At 44.1% G+C, this 20,911-nt stretch overlaps 1 protein-coding gene across 2 annotated transcripts; it reads left to right on the forward strand.

Moving 5' to 3' along the window:
* Window positions 1–1,006: 1,006 nt before the first annotated feature.
* rsf1a (remodeling and spacing factor 1a) lies at window positions 1,007–20,163 on the forward strand. 2 transcript variants are annotated; one of them, XM_025898206.1, is made up of 18 exons: window positions 1,007–2,251; window positions 6,050–6,141; window positions 6,258–6,350; window positions 6,436–6,641; window positions 6,729–6,853; window positions 7,321–7,428; window positions 7,743–9,066; window positions 9,200–9,401; window positions 9,495–9,707; window positions 10,453–10,557; window positions 12,080–12,159; window positions 12,253–12,301; window positions 12,657–12,763; window positions 13,171–13,235; window positions 13,615–13,789; window positions 13,869–14,101; window positions 14,764–14,961; window positions 15,206–20,163. In XM_025898206.1, the coding sequence occupies exons 1-18, from the start codon at window positions 2,098–2,100 to the stop codon at window positions 15,964–15,966; spliced, it is 4,290 nt and encodes a 1,429-aa protein (XP_025753991.1). In that variant the 5' UTR covers window positions 1,007–2,097; the 3' UTR covers window positions 15,967–20,163. The 2 variants fall into 2 exon arrangements, with proteins under 2 accessions (XP_025753991.1, XP_025753994.1); XM_025898209.1 differs by having other exon boundaries at window positions 1,008–2,251; window positions 9,224–9,401.
* The last annotated feature ends 748 nt before the right edge of the window (window positions 20,164–20,911 follow it).

Genomic DNA, 20,911 nt, shown 5'->3' on the forward strand with positions numbered 1-20,911 from the left:
CAAGAGAGACACACAGGTGACTGAGTGTCACCTGTACCGCCACCTGTCGTCCTTTCTTTTTCTTTTCCTCGACAAATTTTCTATATTAGGTATCCAGTAACGTCAGCAAAGTTAATTATTTTGGTCACGATATTCATTTAGAGAAATGATGATATTATAAAAGTCTTAATCAGCCCTGGAGTTTCTCTCCTCTCCGGCACGATTTGTTGTTTCTGTGCGCCTGTGTTACAGTGAGCTGGGATTTCCGGCTCAGATTGGAGCCCGTAAAGGGAGCATCCTCCAGGGCGGCGTGACTGTGGATCTGCGCAGCATGCAGCAGCTCTGTGGCAAAAAGGAAAAACACCGATTCATAGAAACGCAACAACAAGCAGCTCTTCAAACTGAAGTGTGGAGAGAAGTGATGAGGAGCGGCCGGGATCCTGCGTCTGCATCAGGCTCCCGGTTCGCGCCTGGGCCTCTTCTGAAGTGTGGCCATCTGAGATGAGCTACTCTGCTCTGGAAATATTTGGGGCGTCAGACCGAAAACCATTTTGAAGTCCTGTTGATGTTGGTTTATCGCGATGAATTCTGGGGATTCTCGTTCTGCCCTCCGCGGTCCTCCCAAACTTCTCCAGCTGCGTCAAGTTGCAGTGAAATGCGCACAAATGCGCCGGAAATGGGAGGATGTTACGCTAGAAAACATAACCGAGAAGCTGGAGGGGAAAAGAAACCGCTTAACCCTCAACTGTCCGCTCTCTTTTAGTGACTATCGATATAACGTTTTTGATAACTAACACTTTATTAATCCCAAAAGGTGGAAAAGTCCTAAAACCACACAGGAAACCTATTTTTTTAATAGCTTAGTGCAATACAATGTAATATATCAAGACATTGACCTTACTAAGGTAAACAATAATAAAATAATAATTTAAATACACATATTTAGTAATAATACGATTATAATTTATTGGAATTTGACATTCAACAAAGCAAAAATAAACAGAAAAAAGCATATTAAGATTTTAAAACATACAAAAAAAGAAAGAAAAATAATTTCTGGTAATAAGCACAGTAATCATGAGGTTGTGTGGGTGCTTTGAGATCATAAAGAGGCCAATATGTTCCCAATGTGTGCAAATAAGAAGCTGGTTCATCAAAATGGGTATGAGTTGTTGTTTTTGTAGTTTTTAAATAGATTTTTTGTTTGGTTTTGTTCTGTTTCTCAGCTTAGTGTCACTTTCTGGAGCGACTTCATCACTCTTCCGTTTTATTATTTCTTCAGTCATAACATGGGGCGTATGAGTCAGATGCCAGATGTGAATGGAATAGATGATGTAAATAGAGACCCACATCTGTCTCAAACACACATATATCCCCCTTCTCGGGCTTAATTTTGTTTGATAAATTTGACACAGACTAAAACAAAATACATTTCCTTTGTATTTTCTTTTCTTTTCGATACTTTTGTTGGTGTTACGGTTCACTTCATTTTCTCTGCAGTCATTTTTCTTTTTAAGTTCAGCAAGTTAAAAAATATTTTTCATTCCTGCTTTTTAGTTTTAGTAAACTACACTACAGACACTGAGATCATGAACCGCTATAAATGATAAATGAATAATCCTCTTCCTGGAGAAACTTCGGTTCTGCTGCCAGGGGGCAGAAATCTCTATCATCTCATACCACATCTGCTTCTGTTTGTTAAGATTTGTAATCATTAAGCTCCCTGTTGTATCATATTTACATTTTATTCATCCATCTCTTTATTTAATCTATTTGCTATTTTCTTTTTAACTGAACTCCTGTTTTGTGTCTTTTAATGTAACAGAGCAACTCTGTGCAATGTTTTATTTTATTTAGATTCTCCACGTGGTTTTATTATATATTGTGTTTGATATTTTGGCCCTATGACAGAATAAGTTCAAACCTTTAAGTATATATTTTTTCTGTTTTATAACCTGGGTGTTTTATTGTGAAAGTCTGGATCGGAAGCTCCGCGCTCTCCCTCCGTGCAGCCTGACGCCGGTGGACGCTTCGCTCCCTCCATTCATTTCATTCGCACACAGTCGCATCCCAGCAGCGAGCCGAGCCCTCCCCTCCTGTTTCTCTCCGCCTGGAAAGATGGCTGCTCCGGCGGTGTTGAGGAGCTCCGGCCCGCCGCTCTGCCCGAGCTTCGCGGAGGTCTGCTCGTTCCTGGAGCGGTACGGAGCGGCGCTGGATCTGCCCGAGATGACTTTCCCGCAGATGGAGAGGTATCTACGGGACACGACTACAGGTGAGACCCGGTTGATGGTAGTGTTGGTGTTGGTGGTGGTGGCGGTGGGGCGAAGAAGTGGTGGAAAGCTGCGACACTTGAAGCCAAAGAAGGGGGCCAACACCACCACAACAACCACCATCACCACCACCACCATCGTCGTCACGGTCGTGATGAAGATGACGAAAACTGGAGTGTGTGCGCCCGTGTGTGTGTCTATGGCCCAGCAGGACAGCATCACACCGAGAGTTTAGGCAGCTCAGATCGGCTGTGGCGTTTTTTCGGGTCCCGTTTAGAGCCACTTTTCTCCTCGAAGAAATCGAGTCCGACTCCCGAGTTTCCGAGGAAACGTTCGGGCAGCTGGAAAACACTGGCGTGCTAACATAGAGCTAGCAGACGCTCTGAATTTAACAGTTTGGACTCTGTGCTGAAGTTAGGTGAAAGAGACCGGGGGCACGACATTTGGCCCGGGGTCCCGCGGGGTTTTAGTTGATATCAGGTGACAAGTTATCGATGATTGTGTTGAGGCTGCTATTGATCCGCTCACGTTAAACTTGATGTGGGAGCCATGATGCAGCAGTGACCACACACACAGCCAACCAGCTCGCTCCGGAGCGCTGTCAGGTGTAATTTTTCACCGGCTGCCTCACTGGCAGGCGGGCTGAATTGACAGCAGTGTCCAGTAGGTTATCGATGCTGTTTGTGTGTCTGTATCACAGCTTTAGTGGCTATTTCAGACCGCTGTCACCGCACAGCGGCGACGTTAGCTAAGAACGCTGGATGTTATTTTTTTGGCCGTTAGTGAAAGGCTGTCAAATGTGCGCATGCGCAGAAGGCGCAGATTCCAGCCATTGCTAACTAGTTAGCTTCAATTATTTCGTCAACTTTTAATAAAAGTAGAAGACCTAACGCTACACTTAACACACCACGTTAGGATTTAATAAACAACTATTTCAGGATTATATCTGTCGAATGAGTAGCTTTGTAAATCGCTTCTTATTCGCTGGTGACTTTAAATGACCGTTAGATCTGGTGCTTACTAGCGTATAATTAGCCCATAACGTTCAGATAAACATAACAACTAAAATGTTCATGGTAGTCATCAGTAATGTATCCTTGATATTTTTGTGGAAATAAGTAATAACCATTACCAATCTGGATTCTAAATGTGATTCTTGGAATTTTTTTTGTCAGTTTACCGTGCCAACAGAGAAAACTGGAATTTCCCCCAAATTTTGGAGTTGCGTAAAAGCCTCACAGTAGACCACACAACGAGTCACAGGCGTTTAAGGACTTCCATAAAGCCCAGTTTAATGTGTTTTAAGGCTGGATTTGACCCAATCCCCATTCTTTTCTGAGTTCCCAAATAATAATAACAATAATGATAATAATATAATCATAATAAAGTTATAAATAAATTTAGTCTATACAAACAATTAACAGAAGCAGAACCCAGCAAACTATATAAGCATATTTTTTGTGGGGCAAGGTGGGACACGATAATAGTGCTGAGAGGTAGTTTTAGAATTAAATATAGTATGTTATACTGTATTTAACTGCAGCTAAAAATATGGTTATTTGTATTTTTGTAATACAGTTTTAGAACGTCAAAAAGTCACTGTGCTCTTAAAAGTTCACAAATTCAGTTAAATGGGAAAAATACAAATTATTCACTGACGAGGTGAAGTTATTACACCAACTATTTATTCATATTAAACTGTTAATAGCAACATGTTTATAGCCACACACAGTTAACTATATTTAAATATATATTTAACTATAAAGTATTTATAACATAGAAAATAAGCAAACTTTGGATTTTACAGGTTTAGTGTTGAAATGTGAAGAACATTCATGCTTATCGTGTTTGCTAAGCAAACACAGTAGACATGAATGGAAGCAAAAGTTTGTCGTTATGGTGTGATGTGAGTGTGCTGTTAATTTTGCTGATCATCTCTGTTTTTCAGCTGAGATGCACACAGATCTGCGCTTCTGTTTTTACGCCAAACATTTCTCCTGAGACTCGCCTGACTTTTGTAAAGTAGAGCCTGTCATTGTCTCAATATAATAATATAAAGATTATTTTACTTATTTGAGATCTGGAAAACTCTTCAGTTTCAGCAGCTAAGAAAATTAAAACCAAGTCAGTGAATAAGTACAAGTATTAGTATAGTTAAATAAAGTGTAATAAGTGGGCCTGGGGATTAAAAATGGTGTGGAATTTCACAGAAAGAGGAAAACCTGGTCACTGTACTCACATTCCACATTTTAAAAAAATTAATCATTAACACTAAAAAGGATCCAAGTTGAATTTGAGTAAGATAAAGGTCAACAGGATAGTAATAGCAAACTCTTTATTTTCCCTACAGAAATCATGCTAATTAAACTTAGTACCGCTGACATAGAGCAACAACATCACTGTTGACTAAAATTTAATTGCTAGAAAAATAAACATCCTTAGATTGAGTCTTGGTGGTTTTATTGAGTCTGGGATGTCTGTGAGTTGTCTGCCTTTACAATGTGTTTTTATTTGTAATGTAATGATGATTAAACTAGTTAAATGTAGTCCCTGAAGAATACTCTACCATATTTTTAATGACCAAGTAAATGGTCCCTACTGTGACAGCAGGACATCTTTTTAAGCATGCAATGAAAATGAAATGGCCAAAATTAATGAAGCATTTCCACAGTTTAAATTCAGATATAATTTAAATCTAGTTTAATGCTTACCTTCTTTAATCAATCCCAGATCTTCTTTCTTTTATTTTTTATTTAAATGTGTGATTCAGCATACCTCAAAGAACGGCACAGCACAATTAAAAAGTGTGCTTTCTCTCCTGCGGCACCTGTCTCAGGTAAACTCGCTGATTAAATACTTCTGCCTTATTTGCAACTGTCTTGCGCCCCCTACTGGTGGCAGGATCTGTGACACAAACATACAGCATGGCTCTCACAACAATAATAAAAAAGAATGAAATGAATAAAAACTAAACAGTTTCAAACGACAAAGACTGAAGTGAAACGAGCCAAGCCACTCTTCAAACTAATGAAATAAAACTGTAATAATGCTTCATTTAGAATCTCAGTTTATGGCTTTTTAACCCACTGATGTGACGGGCTGACAGTTGGCTGAAATATTCCCTGAAAATCAAACATTTAGTCGACTAAGTAGCTGCCTTGCTCATTTATTTTGTACCCGTGACACAGTAAACATTTATTAGTTGGACTGAGTTTCTGTGCAGAGGTGGTAAGAAAAATGAAGCTGCCATATATCATAACGGGCCCAGTGAGCAGTGTATTTGGTCGGGTGAGCCTGGTTTTATCGCAGCTTTTGATAAAAATGAATTAAAAAGCCCCCCCTGAATCTGAAGTGGTACATGCCAGTCAAAGGAGCTGTTTTTGTCTTTTCACAGTTTACAGGTGGTCCTGTTTAGATTGATATTGAGCTGTGGTTGGCTGTTAGCATAAACTGAAAATATGCTTGCTTTTGATTTCTCTAAAGGATTTTTCTCAAGATATGGTTAGTGCATATTTTACCCTCTTACTAAAAAATGGGAACATTTGTGTTAAACACTTTCTTTGGCTGCTGAGAAATAAAATAATTTAACAATTTGTCAACATGCCATACGAATGTAAGGACTATCCAACAGTTTGTGAGTGACTGAGCTGAGAAATGGCACACAGAGAAGTGAGAGATCAGGTTGATACCAGAAAAACACAGCGAGGCCACTTCAGTGGGGTGAATGTTTGTTGACACTGGTTCTGGAACATTACGATGAACTGTGTTGTGTTTCTGATCGCCCTGTCTGTGTTTTCCAGTTCCTAAACCCCTCGTGGAGCTCCATGTGAAGCTGCTCAGGAAACTGGGGAGGTCTGTGTCTGCTGACCGCTGGGAAAAATACCTGGCTAAGGTGAGAGTTTGACATGAGCTCAGGAGTCAGGACGGAAGGGTAATGTGTCAGTCAGTGGGTAAGGGACGCAGTTAAAACTGAAAGCTTGATCCTAACAGAATCACTGTTTCTTGTAGGTCTGCCAGGAGTTGAATAGCACCTGGGCATGGGAGCTGGAACAGAAGGGCTACCAGGAGATGTCCATGGAGTGCAAGTCCAGCATCCTGAAAGTATGACACCCTATTTTACTTTGTATAAAAGGCTGAAACTTCTCCAGACAGAGTGCTAACTACAATGATGTTCTCCACTCTTCAGTACCTCTGCGAGTGTCAGTTTGACGAAAACCTGAAGTTCAAGACGGCGGTCAACGACGAGGACCCGGAGAAGATGCGTCTGCAGCCTGTAGGTCGGGACCGGCAGGGCCTGATGTACTGGCTTCAGCTGGACCAGGAGCAGAACATCCGGCTGTACACGGAGGAGCAGGACGATCTGGACGGATCCACCTGGAAGTGCATCGTTAGGTTGTACTTTTGTCTCAGGCTAAAGTTATGTAGGTTGTCCCATGTTTGTCTTTCTGCTTACACTCTTATGTGCGCCTGTCCTCTCAGGACTCGCAACGACCTGGCAGAGGCTCTGGAGCTGCTGAAGGCTCAGGTTGATCCAAACCACAATCAGGAACGGGACCAGAACCAGGCTGGATCCAGGAGTGCCAGCCCTGCACAGAAAGAAGCTGGTACGCTGGATTATTGAGTTTATATAGTTGAGTTTTCATCAGTGCGCAGAAGATTTGTAAATGCATGGTAGTAATAACTTTATAGTTTAAATGGAGTACAAAACCATTTGAAGGTTACATTTTATGTCTAAAAAAATGATGCAACCAAAACCTGAGAGATTCCTGATTTAACAACAGCGAAACAATAACTTTATTATACCTTTATTATATTATACTAAATTATACCGAGTAATCTCAAATCCAACTAACACAGGTTAAAACAAATAATGTCAGTCCACAGCGGCTGATCTTAGTCTAAAAATGTATAAAATCATGTATCCCACCACATAAAAAAATTATTATTATTATCCGACCCTACAGCAGCAATTTTAATGGGCAAAAATGTGTTGAGATTTTTTCTGTCCTTTATAATAAACAAACGTTTGATTCAAACTATTGTATTTTTTTTTTTTTTCATATTGATGCAGGGGATGAGACGATCAGAAGCACCAACCCTGAGGCCTCAAAGACTTCAGAAGACCACGCTGACAGCAAGATGGTCGACCCTCAAAAGAGAGAAAAACAAACCAGGCCAGGTATGTAGGTGATGTTTCCATCCGCTATTCAAAACTAGCAAAACCATTAAAGGGACACACTAAATGCCCAACAAGGACATACAAAATGACCAAAACAAAATACGACCAACCCGAAAGAGACTGAAGAATCAAAATGAGTTGCATCCATCCATCCATCGTCTTCCGCTTATCCTTGTCAGGATTGCGGGGAGGCTGGAGTCTATCCCATCTACCATAGGGCGAGAGACAGGGTACATCCTGGACAGGTCGCCAGTCACCAATTTAACTTACCAACCTAACTGCATGCATCTTTAAAATCTTTTTTCTTTCTGCAGAGGTGAAGGAGGAGCTCACACCGCCTCCCATCAAGAAGGAAAATGCTGATGCTGAGGTGAAGGAGGAGAAGACGCTCCTCAAACCGTCTGTCTTTGATAACCGCGTGAGCACCATCACCACCGTCATCAAATCAGAATCGAGGGACGCGGACACCCCCAGGAACACAGTGTCTGTTGTCATGGCGCCCGTGGCTAAACAGGAAGAGGAAGCGGAGCGAGCGGTAGTCAGGAGCAGCCAGCAGGCCAAGATACCACTGAAGAAGAGGGAGCTCAAGCTCGCAGAAAGCTTCCACAGCAATCACCTGAACAAGACCAACAGCAGCAGTATTATTGTCTGTAACCCGTCAGTGATCCACGCCAAGGACGGTCACGGAAGGGAGGCCAAGCTGTCTAACTCATTAGTGTCCCCTGGTGGTTCAGCTGCCTCGCAGCCGCATCTGGTCGTCAGCGCATCAAGGCTGGAACTCACCAATGGGAGAGCTTCGCTCCTGCCGCACAAAGATGGGCAAAATGGGGTAGTAGGTCAGGTGGTGGGTCACGTAGGAGTCATCCGCAGCCCATCTGAGCGTCACAGAGTGCCCGGCGCCGAGCAGCAGGAACAAAACGGGCCAAATTCAGACCTCCGGGACTCGAGAGCAGCGGAGGAACAACGTGAAGGGAGCCGACAGTCAGTGTTGGTGAGGAAGGGCCTTATAGAAGGGGAGACGCCAGCGGGAGCTGCAACTTCTTCTCCTCCCCCTACTCCTCTTCCTCCTCATGCACTAACGGAGGCTCCAACACCCACAAAAATGGACTCTGTTGGCATCTCCTCGCTGTCTCAGAACGCAGAGGAACCCAAGAGGCAGACAGCAGAAGATCAGGGTAAAAACACCACAGGGGAGCAGCTGGACAAGGAGAAGAAAACTGGGCAGGATGATGAGAGGGAGGAGAGGAGCAGGGAGGTGTCTGTGCTCAGTGTGGCAGAAGGATTAAAAAAAGACGACCGAGTGAAGAATGAAAGCACTTTAGTACAAGCGGAGGCAGAATTGGGAAGCTCTGTTTCACCTCCGAAACTGGACCAACAGGATAAAAAGGACGACCAGGAGGAGGGCGTCAACGGTGGGTTAGCAGAGCAGAAAAAGGCAAAGGCCTCGGAGGAGCGGCAGGGACTGCTGGAGGAAGCCTCCTCTGAGCTCCAGAAGGAAGGAATCAGGCTAAAGATCAAGATTCCTCCCCACCGGAGAAACAAGCTGAAGGGGAAGGCGATGAAGGAGGAGGAGAAAGGGAGGGAGCTGGAGACGCAAGAGGAAGGGAGGCCGCTGAGGAGGTCTGCGAGGATCTGCAGGTATGTGTTGAGTAAAATCCACGAAGCTGGGGTATTACACAGTAATGTTTGTTTATGTTTGTCCATTATTCTCAGCTGCAGTCGGTTTGATTGTGACCATAAATTCATCCCATCTAAACCTCTTTTCTTGAAGATCATCTGCTTTGCCAACCTGCAGGCCAAGCTCGAAGGTGGCTGAGAGCCAGAAGAAGAAGCCACAGAAAAAACATGCACTACCCACCAGAACGAGGGAAGAAGAGGAGGAGGATGAGTATGAAGAGGATGAAGAGGAGCAGAGCTCAGCTACAAAGAAAGACAAAAAAACTGAACCTGTCGAGCAGATAAGGAAGCGAAGGGTAACAGTTCCTGTCAGGTCATTTTTACCTTGTTGCTCTTTTTCTTCGTCTCTGTGACCATCTCGTTCTCCCTCTGGCTTTCTGTACTTCCAGGGTAAACGAAGGCACCGGCGCCCCCGGTGGTCAAACATACGCACAAAGAGGCGCAAACTTAATGAGGGAGGGGAGGTGGAGGACAGGGGGAGGAAACGGGGAGAGGAGGAGAGCGAAGGAGGGAGCGACTCAGAGGAAGAATCGTATAAATCCGAGGAAATTCCCAGCGAGGATGCCTGCACTCACTGCGGCCTGCCCAACCACCCCGAACTGGTGAGTGTGTGCTCGCGTGAGTCACTGTTTTCTTACACAGATACAGAGATGTCTGGACACTGCACCCGGTTCTGCTTTAGTCCTCATGACTTAAACTCATCATGATAACATAAATGTGAGAGCTCATCCTCCAGGCTGTGCTGACACTAGAAGATGTGCTTGTTTAAGGTGTCTGCGGTCTGTGTGCACACGTGTGTGGGAGTATAATCCTGACTTAATGCTCAGGAGTCTGAGTGGGAGGAAATCCAACATCCCAAAATCTTCTGCAAGTCTTTTTTTTTGTTTGTTTTTTTGGAGGATGGAGGCAGTTTTAGAAGCAGGTCAATGGGGGTGTGGTCAGCAGACCAGGTGGTTGTAGCCAGAATGACATCACTCATTAGTTTGTGACGCCCCATTATCAAACTTGAGCATTTTCACCATCATGCATCGTGTTTCCTTAAAGTCATTTCTAAAAATAATTTGAGGGTCTGTGTCTCTTTACTTTGAATATATAGTTTTGTGCAGAACCTAAATCGCTGCTGAAACCTTTTCATTTTTTTTTATTGTGTTGTTTGTGAACTGTCACCAGTTCCAGCTGCACTCTGAAAAAATTCTGTAATCCTGCCTAAATCACAGAGACACGAACAGAAACTCTCAGAGGCTGCAAAGCAGATGTTTGATAACTTTCTCTGAATAAAACCATAAATGATAAAAGCTGTCATCTCTGCTGGTTTGTGTGGAGTTTAATGTGTGTGTCTGTCCTTAGATCCTGCTGTGTGACTCCTGTGACAGTGGATACCACACTGCCTGTCTGCGGCCGCCTCTCATGTTGATCCCTGATGGAGAGTGGTTCTGTCCCCCCTGCCAACATGTAAGTGTGACACTGAGAGGAGCGACTGATTCCATCATGTCTGCTGATGAGAATATAACTCCTAAAGTCCTGTTTATGGTTCAGATAACTGACAGGAGGAAGCAGTTTCGTTACTGACACTTGATGCTTGCTCACGAAGAGTGAATATAAACTCCACATTAACAAGTTCCCAGTTAACAAAAACCAGATATCTTTAACGCGGTTAAAAGGGTCCATATTCTTCTATTTGTGTTCCTGGATCCTCCCAGTGTAGCTTTGCATGAGTCACAGTTTGAAATAATCCTCCTTAATTCATCCTCGCACTGAGGGCCTCAGTATGCCTGCCACACTGGTCACTCTGTATGCTGACTGTGGCAGCTACATACCAGTTAACCAGTGCTGGGGTGCGAGTACTCACTGTGTTGTTCGCCACTCAGACAAAAGCTCCAGATCAGCTTTTGTAAAAGAGGAGAAGAATTAAAACTGGAAGAAAAGAATCTCCCTCATTGTAATCTGAGACTCGCTGAGCTTCTGCGCTGATATGTCATTAACACTCATGTCTTCAACCCGGCGTCGGCACAACGCAGCAGATTACAGAAATCAAGAGGCTAAAATGGCATCAGTCAGTTTGCACCAGCAGATGTGGCGAGCATAGGGCTGCCACAAACGATTATTTTGATAGTCGACTAGTCACCGATTATTTTTGCGATTAGTCGACTAATCAGATCATGCATCCATTGGACGTAAAATGTACACCTGAAAATATGTTAAACGTTTATTTTGTGACCCAGAAAGAATAATAATTGTAATATTAAAACTAACTAGCTGCCGCCATTGTTGACAACTGCGCTGGGCCGCGCTATGAATTCTGGAACACAGTTTCTTCTTCTTCGGGGTTTAACGGCAGCTGGCATCCTTGTACATGCAGTGCTGCCATCTTCTGTTTCAGTCCGTTATTACACTCTTAAATACTACTACTTATTCCTGCGTCTTTTGGGATCTTACAAAGCTTCAAACGACGCGTCGACTATTAAATTAGTCGTCGACGATTTTAATAGTCGACGTAATCGTGACTAGTCGACTAATCGTGGCAGCCCTAGGCGAGCATAACGGCCCCATGAAACAAGCCCTTTTAACTCCACCCACTTTGAGACTTTGTTTCGATTGGCTGGCCCTCGTAAACAGAGCTTCCATGGTCACATCCTGAGCTGTGAACTTGAGATGACCATATAAGGAGGATCCACGTTTGCTGACATCATACAGATCCAAGTGTAGAAAAAACTGTTTGGAACAAAGCATTTAAAGCAGGCTGAAGCTTTTTATTTGACACTGGGTCCATGTTTGTTATGAGTATCTGTCATAATGGTGTATGTTTGCCAGAAAATATGTAAAAACATAGTAGTTTCACTTGAAACCAGCCCATCTGCTTGGCTCACTGTGTAAACAGTTTAAGAGGGAGGTGAGGACGATGAGTCGACATGAGTGTATAATTTATAGATCACAGAGTGACAGAGCTGCGGTGGTTTGTTTTTCCTCTGTTCAGAAATTGCTGTGTGAGAAACTGGAGGAACAACTGCAGAATCTGGACAGCGCTCTGAAGAAAAAGGAGAGAGCAGAGAGAAGGTAAACACACACACACACACGTCTGCATGAAAATGGTGTGATCAGCATACCGGTTTAAAAATTTGACACAGCTTCTCTGTTCTTATCCGTCAGGAGGGAACGGCTGGTGTACGTAGGAATCAGCGTGGAGAACATCATCCCTGTGAGTACAGGAAGAGCACGGCCTCTTCATCACTTCATTGGAATGATGCTCCGCCCCCTTCTTTTTTCCTCAGACTATGGAAATTACATATCTGTATTTGTTTGAATTTTTCTCATCACTAAAATGTTTGAAAAAAAAAATCAAAAGTGCCAAAAAGACAGATGTAACAATCAAAGCTGTCACTAAGGTAAGGCACAACCATCAAGCAACATGCAAGAAACACTGCTTCTAGGCCCAGTGTCGCTGTTTTCTCCTGCTTTCACATAAACACTGCGTTTCATCTTCTGCATCTTAGATGTGTAGAAGTTTAGATTTTACTGTGGAGCATTTAAAAGAACGTTGTGTGGTGTCCTAGGAGGGAGATGAGGAGGAAGAGGAGAAGTCTGCGAAGAAGAAGGATTCCAAAAAGAGCAAAAACCTTGGGAGGCGATCAACCAGGACCAGGAAGCACATCAGCTACAGGTGGGTGTGGCCTGGGAGGTGTTAAAGGTGCTGGAGGAGGTTTTTACAGTTGACTCTCAGTTTTTGAAGTATAATTAAAAAAAAAACGTAGAAAATCCTAGAGCTACTTTTAGTTCAGTTTATCAACAAAAACAGGTTGAAAATTCTGCCATCATTGATTTACATTAATTGGGAGGCAATATGGTGGCTGTGTTTATGTATCGTTCCAATGATGAGAAGCCACGAAGACGACACCTTCGTGTGTGTCTGTGAGTTCTGGTGATGGGTGGAAGGGTAATGCTTCTGGCTGCTGACCTGCAAGCCACCAGGCTCTTATAACGCTGCCTGCAGGATGATTTAATGACCTGAACACATGGGGAAAAAAGTGGAATGACAGAAAGAGGCTTCAATCAGCTGTTTTGTTCCAGGTTTGATGACTTTGATGATGCCATTGATGAGGCCATAGAGGAGGACTTCAGGGACCTTTGTGGAGGTGAGTGGAGGAACTACAGGCCCAGTAAGGCCTTCTTTTAGATCCCAGTTAAAGACTCATTCACATGGTTTATATATCAAAGTGTCTTCATATGAATGTTATTCTCTTTTACATTCATAACACAGTTTTATTCTTTTGACTTTGACATTTTGGATTATTTTAATCACTGTATGTACAAATTCTTCAGACTGCATGTCTGGCAGTTTACGAGGGGTAAAAAAGCAGTTTTAAAGAGGGAGGAGCTTGTTTGAGACAGGAAGAGCTGAGGGGCTGCACTGAGGATGAACAGATGAAATAAATGAAAACGTCCGGTCTGCTTTCATTTACTTTCACCCAAAGTTGACTTTTTCAGCACTCACGTGCATTATTCTCGCTTCAGGAGCAGGGCGGGGCAAAGACCTCCCCACCAGCCTATCAGAGGACGGGAAGGAGAGCCAGCGGCCAATCAGAAGCCAGACTCACACCGCACGGAACAGGAAGAAGCGGAGACTGAACGACCTGGAGAGCGACAGCACAGCGGCGGAGAGCGAAGATGAGTTCATGCTCAGCAACAGGTGACACAGCGGGTTCCCTCCAGATTTCTCGCTCATATCTTGTTTGCCGGCTTATTTATCCTCCTCTTCCTCTCAATAGCTCAGAGGACGAAGATTTCGGCGCATCTGGAGCAGACGACGATGAAGAGGAGGAAGACGAAGACGCAGGCAGTGACGCTGGCAGCTGGGATAGCAGAACTCGCCCCAGACGGGTGCTGAGAGGAGTGGTTAAACACAGACCCGGCAGGAACCGTGGGCGGGGCAGAAAGCGGCTGAGACGGCGGCGGAGACGCTCCTCTGACGAAGAAGAGGAGGAAAGCGAGGAAGAGATGGGTGAGACGGCAAGATTGATTATTTTTTTACAGACTGAGTTGTGTGTATTTAGGTGAATAAAGAAGGTTAACAGTAGATAAATATTAAGACAAATATCAGAAAAATATAAATATAGTTAATTATAACGACACATTTAACACAATCCTGGAGTCCTGGACTTTCCAGAACAGGGAAGATGACAGATGGCAGGCAGTGAGCAGCAGTTTGGCTTCATGCTGAGAAAGAGCTCTGCAGATGTGATGTTTGCTTTCAGTGTGTTGATGGAGAAGTTTAGAGAAGCTCAGAAGCAGCTGCGCTGTGTCTTTGTGGATCTGGAGAAAACCGATGATGGAGAGAAGCTGTGGTGCTGCATGAGGAAGTCAAGAGCGAAGTGAGGGTGATGCAGAACATGTACAAGTACAGAGAGGCAGTGGTCAGGTGTGCAGTAGGAGCGACGGATGGTTTAAAGGTGGAGGTGGGATTACATCAGGGGTCGGCTCTGAGGAGTTTGCTGACAGATGAGATCAGGCAGGAGTTTGTGTGGACTGTGATCTGTAGGGAGAGCCTGGGGAGGTGGAGGTTTGCACTAATAGGAACAGAATACATGTGTGTGAATGAGAGGGAGACAGGTGGAACGGTGTCTCAGTGCTGACTGATAACTAGTTCACTTGTTGGTCTCTCAGACTCGGATCAGTTCAGCGACATGACGGACAGCAACAGTGACAAAAAAAGGCGGGGCCTGAGGCGGGGCCAGCGCCAGCAAGTCAACTACCGTGAAACGTCGGAGTCGTCGGACGACTCGCGAGCCTCCGCCAACAAGGAGAAGGTGAAGCGCCACGGCAGGCCTCGCAAGGAGCGTCTCTCCAGCGACTACAGCGACGGTCAGTCACCATCAGAGCGTAAAGGACGAGTTTTAATCAGCTCAGTCGCCCTTAAGGAGAAATCTGCTCGTTATTTTCCAGATTTATCTCCATAATGGTGAAAGAATTTCATATATCTTAGTTTATCCATCAGTAAGTCAGCAGGTGGTTGTATCATAACAGTCAATAAGCAAATGTTTACCTTTTGTTGATTTCAGGATTCATTGATTTTTGTTCATAATGACTTTTTCTTTTTTCCCTTCAGTGTCGGCTTCTTCCAGAGAGTCAGAGGAGGACGATTATGAAGACGAGGAGGAGGATGACCAGAGGAGGAGGGTGAACAGGAGGAGGAGACACGAGGAAGACTTCCGGACAAGGAGGACGAGAGACAAGAGGAGGAGGAGGTACGAAGAGGACGAGGGAGAGAGAGGGAGGCGGCTGAAGAGGAGACTGCAGGAGGAAGAGGAGGCAGAGGAGGAGAGAGACAAGCGGAGGAGGTTAAAGAGGACACACAGAGAGGAAGAGGAGGATCTGGAGAAGATGGGGAGGGGGAAGAGGAGAGAGATCCTGTCGCAGCAGCGGCGCAAACGGCTCGCCCAGATGCTGAAGAAACGGCGGCCTTCGACGGACGAGGAGGAGGAGGGCGAGGGCGAGGAGGACGACGACTCGTATTCTGAGTCATCATCGGAGGAGGATCGTCCGGTCCGCAAAAGACTGAACCGCATTGACTCAGATGACGATGAAGAGGACGACGAGGACGAGGACGATGAGGATGGGAGACAGAAGACGGCGACCAAAAGATCTTCAGCGGGGGAGAGGAGAGCTGACAGCGACGCTCAGGAAAAGGGGAGGGGCCGCAGCCTGTCTCCGCCAAACGGACATCGGACCTCCAGAGGCCCAGAGCCCAGAGACGCTGCAGGGTCGGGCAGGCAGGGCAGGCACAACGGTCCCTCACATCCGGAGGAGGGAGAGGAGGAGGAACAGAGGGACTCCCGAGACTCTGTCCAGAACAGTCTGCAGTCATGATGGCTGTGTGCGTGCACAACGCTCGTTTCTTTGTTCCGCTTTTTCTTTTTGCCGTCAAGCCTCTCGCCCACTGCCCGGATCTCACTCTGACTCACCTTCCTCACTCTTCTTCCTCGCTGTCATGTTGTGTTAGAGCGCATTTGTCCACAGTTACACGCTGGAACAGAAACTCACGGTTACCCATTTTTATAACGGGCGGGCGGGCGTTGCTGACGCCTCCCGGCGGCAGGATGGCTCCACCTCACTGTCCACCCGACAGGTCCGTGTGACACGATCACAGCTGATCGAGCTCCCACGGGGGGGCGGTTCGTCTGTCGTGTATCTCATCTTAAAGCACTTCATCATTCTTATAGCACTTAATGAGCTGGCACCGAGGAGGGCGTCGGCATCAAAGCGAGCACTTTGGATCAGGTGACGGTCGGAGAAAACTCTCTCGAGGCTGAATATTTGGGGGTTTGAAGTGTTGCTTGGACAAAACTTTTATATATAAATATTAGGATTTAGAAAACTGTGGTTAATCATTATTTAATGATATTTTATAAAACAGTGATTCTCAGTGTGGGATGCAGACCTGGAGTGGGCCACGAAGGAACTGCAGGTGGACGACGTGAAGTTAATTACACTAAATAAATGTAACTTTTCAAATTTCTAATTAAGTTAGAAATTAAATATTGACATTTAAAAATGAAACGCCACTACTGGGAAAAAAAAACCTGCCTGTTATCACCCCAAAAAATTTAATTATTTGAGATAAAAATAATCAGAGCCTGCAGCTGATCCGACTTTGTTTTATCTGAAAGTCGGATTAAACAGTTTGTGCTCCACAGAGATCGCAGATATTTTGGTTCTTCAAAGCAGCTCGTGCAGCTCTAAGTTCAGACCTACACGGCTACACATTCAGTGCAACCGACAGTAAATGACGTCCGGCTGTGATTGGTCGATTCTCTCGATCCTTCAGCGTTCCCGATTGAATCATTCACTCCAGTCAGTTCACATTATTATTAATTTGCACAGATTTATAGCGGAGAAGAAAAAGGTCCTTAAACAGTTATGAATGACGTGAGCTTTTTTTTTCACCGCTGCTCTGGCCGCCGTCCTTCATCGCCCTCTATAATCAGCTCATTCGATTTTCACCTCCTTCCTCTTCCTTGCTTTTACCTGCCAGGCCTCAGTCATGAGCCTCATTCTAACCCAGCAAAAAAAGACATCCTCAGTACAAACTGAGTTTTTGCATGTGAGAGTGATGATTTTGTCCTGAGGTTAGGGTGAGTGAGAGCTCCCAGGGTTAAAGGTCACAAAGCATCATCTGCTCTGTGATCTGTTTGTTAAAAGCTCAACAGAAAAAGTTGACTTTTGTCCTAATGTGAGAGATTATGACTGCAGAGGGAACGTCTGCAGTTTCATTTTGTGTCACATTAAACTGTTCGTGCTGTGTGTGAACACTGACTGTGCTAATCCAGGCTTTGAAGAACCAAATAAATCAGATTTCTGTTACCGAGTTTAACCGATCCTGGATCTTTTTTTAATCGTACGGAGGTCCCGGCGCTGAAAAGTTTTTAGAAGCCGTTGTAAATATAGACTCTGAATCTGTAGCGAGCTCCGTCTCCACGTCACCGCTTCGGATCCAAAGTGTCTGGCTTCCTCTCGTCCTTGTGCCGGCGCGTTCGCTGTACATACTCTGCCTGTTCCTTGTAAGATAATAGACGTTCTGTTCTCTTAGTCCTCTTGTAAAATATAGTGTTATATTTTCTATACGAAGGAGAGGAGGAGGAGAGATGCTGCTGCGAGCGACCTGCAGATCGACCGGCGTCCAGCGGTTTTTGTTTCCGCGGCTGAGTTCCATCAGAGCAGCGTGGAGCCCGTTCACCAGTAAAACCCCGTCTCACGGCTCAGTCCCGCCCCACGTCCCCGGAGCGTTTTAACAGTTTGAACGCCTCGTTTTAAGGAGGAACAAATCTTTATTTCTGACCGAGGCTCAGGGGAGGAAAACGAACACCGATCACTAATCAGAGTTTTGTTCCGTCAGCTTCTGTTTAACCGTCGCACACAGTCGAATCACTGTCAGGGCTTTAACCTGCTGTTAATGAAGAGAGGCTCCATTTATCTTTAAATTTCCACCAAGCTCACCTTTAAAAGTTGGACTCAAACATTTCTGCTGGCCTTACTGAGACTGTTTTTTGGGCACTGAAAAGTTTTTCTGTAAAACATGATTTAGATTTCAGATGATGATTAAACTTCAGGCCTGCGTTTATCAAACTACTCAGAATTAACCTCAAAATGCTCTTAGAGGTGTAAAAATGTTTAGAGCAGCTGTTTTTGGATTCTTTAAAAATCATTTAATTTTACTCAAATACTAAATGTAATTCAGTGTAATATAGTTATAATACATAATTATATCAACAGGAGGAAATACATGAAAAAGTACAAACCCAGTCAACATGTTTTAAAAAAAAAAAAAGTATTAGTATATTATCGTTTTCTCACTGCCATCACGATGAATCTCCTTTGAGACCTTATATAAAGGGCTGATGGCTCACAGCGGGCCTGTTCTGCATGATTCAGAGTTCATAATAATCTGTATTCATCTGGCAGTGGGCCTCAGTTCAGCTCCCGTACATCCTCTGTCTGAAATTAGCCGTTTTGGCCCCGCCCACTTTAAGTTTCTTCTGATTGGCTGCCCATCTTGAACGGCGCGTGGGTGGGGCATCTCGGCCACAGATGACCATATTAGGGATATCATCTCTCTGTAACATTATACAGGTTGTCCATAATACAGTCCAACATTTCCCTTTAAGTGGTTTGATAAATTCAGCCCTGATGATTCGGTTCTGATCGGATGATTTCAGCTTCATAGAAGACTTGATAAGGTGTGCACAGGCCACTGAGTCCGCTTCCATCGTGATAAACACAAACCTGAGCGTTAATACTGACTCACACAAAGTAAGTCGGCTGTCTGAGCAGAGCTACTTCTTGTCAGGTTGGACGTTACAGTCAGAGGCAGGAGCGATCATGCTGGGAACAAAGCTAACGTCGCAGCTGTTACATCTTTACGTTGTGCTGTTAACTTTTATTAGTGCTTCTGAACTGACAGTCTTACAAACGGCACCTTTTAAAGGTGCTTTTTGTAATGACCCTCTGCTACATGTAACTAAATTTCACCAGCAGGGGGCAGTGTTTTACTGGCAGTTGTGTTGAGATGTTTTCAGACGTGTGCTTCTGTTTGTTTGTTTGTTTGTTTTTTAAAGCACCGTGTCCACTCGACTCCTGAAGGCCTTCATTGTAAATAAGTTGTTCTTAATGACTTGCCTGGTTAAATAAAGGTTACGCTTACTCACTTGTGGCATAAAAGTGGCATTACATAAAAGTGCAGCCCCAGTTCACCTTGAACTGATACTCTTTAAAAGACAAAGTCACAGCGTCTCTTTTCTTTCTGCTGGCAGCTTCGGTTAAATCAAAAAAGTTTGAAACTATTTTTAAATACAGCACAGACACCGATACGTCAGACGGGAAATGCCTGAGACATTTTTATTTTTAAATGAACCGTCAAAGAATCCAAAATATCTGATGTGAAGATAATAAAGATGCAAACAGTGGGAGGTTGTCACATGCGAGTAGATGGTTTTAGTCTTTTTAAAAAAATCAATTTTAAAGCTGATATTACTGTTTTTGGTGTTCCTGAGCTTCAGAAAAGGCTTAGCTTCCTGCTGGAGAACCTCTGTTCCCTAAAAGCTCCAAAGTGGCATCATTAATACTTCACTCGTGGCCGAAGCTCACCGCCAGCTCTCTTGGTAAATATTCTTTCAGGTACTTTCCGTGCTTGTTCAGGTGTTGCGGGACGGTTTGTCTCATTATCATGTTGTGTTGGAGTGAGTTTTGGAAAATCCCCTCCATGCTGAACTGCAGTGATCTGAGTTTATACTAATTTTCAGTCCCGTGTGTCAGTAAAAGCTTCTGCTGACCCTCCACTCACCTGTTTAGCATTAAGGGCAGGTTAAAATGTGCTTTTTACGCCTCTAGTCTGAAATCATTCCACTGAACGCGATGTGCTGAGTGTCGGCTGCCGAAGCTGTTTAAACTGTTCAAACTGGATGTGACTGCGGCTCCTTCCATTTCTCTGTTGTACTGTTACCGTAGTACTGGTGTAACATAAATGTTTTCTAAGTTATTAAAACCGACATCCCGGCATCTCCTCGAAAACAGTCTCCGTGTCTCATTATCATTCCTTCACCTGGATCTGTTCTGCTTTCCGTGTTTTCCTGTTTGTGTTCATTCCAGTGAAAACAGCCACACTTCCCAGCTGAACTCCTCACAGTCAGCTGGTTTGTATTTGTATGACTTTGGTGTATTTTAATCAAGCCTGGCAAAGTTTTAGTCTGAATATGAGTTTAAGTCAAAATTTACAGCTTTTAATTTCACTTTATTTTTCCAGCATTTTGAGATCCGGGGCTGGAAAACACTTTAAGGCAAGACGGTCATGGTGAGCCTGGTAGCAAATATATTTAAAGACGAAAAAAAAAAAGAGGTTCATTATTGATCAGCAGATCAAACCGCATGGTATTGAAAATGTACTTTTAACATTTTTACAGTGAGATATTAGAAAGGGTACCGATGCTTGTTTCCGTTATTATGGGTCATTAAATGAGAGCAGGTGTGGCTGTGATTTATCCCATGACACAAAAACAGGGTTTTATTTCTAAACTGAGATTTGGAGCTGCAGGTTTTGAACAGTGATCAGTTATTTTAACCTTCTTTTACACGATAATTTGTTTTTTTGTAGAGATACATATAGAGAGTTTAAATGTAGTTTGAGGACATGTGCAGTACTCTGTAAACTGGCTTTTGCGAGTGTGATGATCAGTGAGTTTGACGTGAGGCTGTGGGATTTTTATGAAGCATAACTTTAGTGCAGTGCCTCCATCAAAGCACAAAAAAGGGAAAGTTTTTA

This window comes from Oreochromis niloticus, linkage group LG14 (genome assembly GCF_001858045.2).
Source record: "Oreochromis niloticus isolate F11D_XX linkage group LG14, O_niloticus_UMD_NMBU, whole genome shotgun sequence".
Taxonomy (NCBI): Eukaryota; Metazoa; Chordata; class Actinopteri; order Cichliformes; family Cichlidae; genus Oreochromis; species Oreochromis niloticus.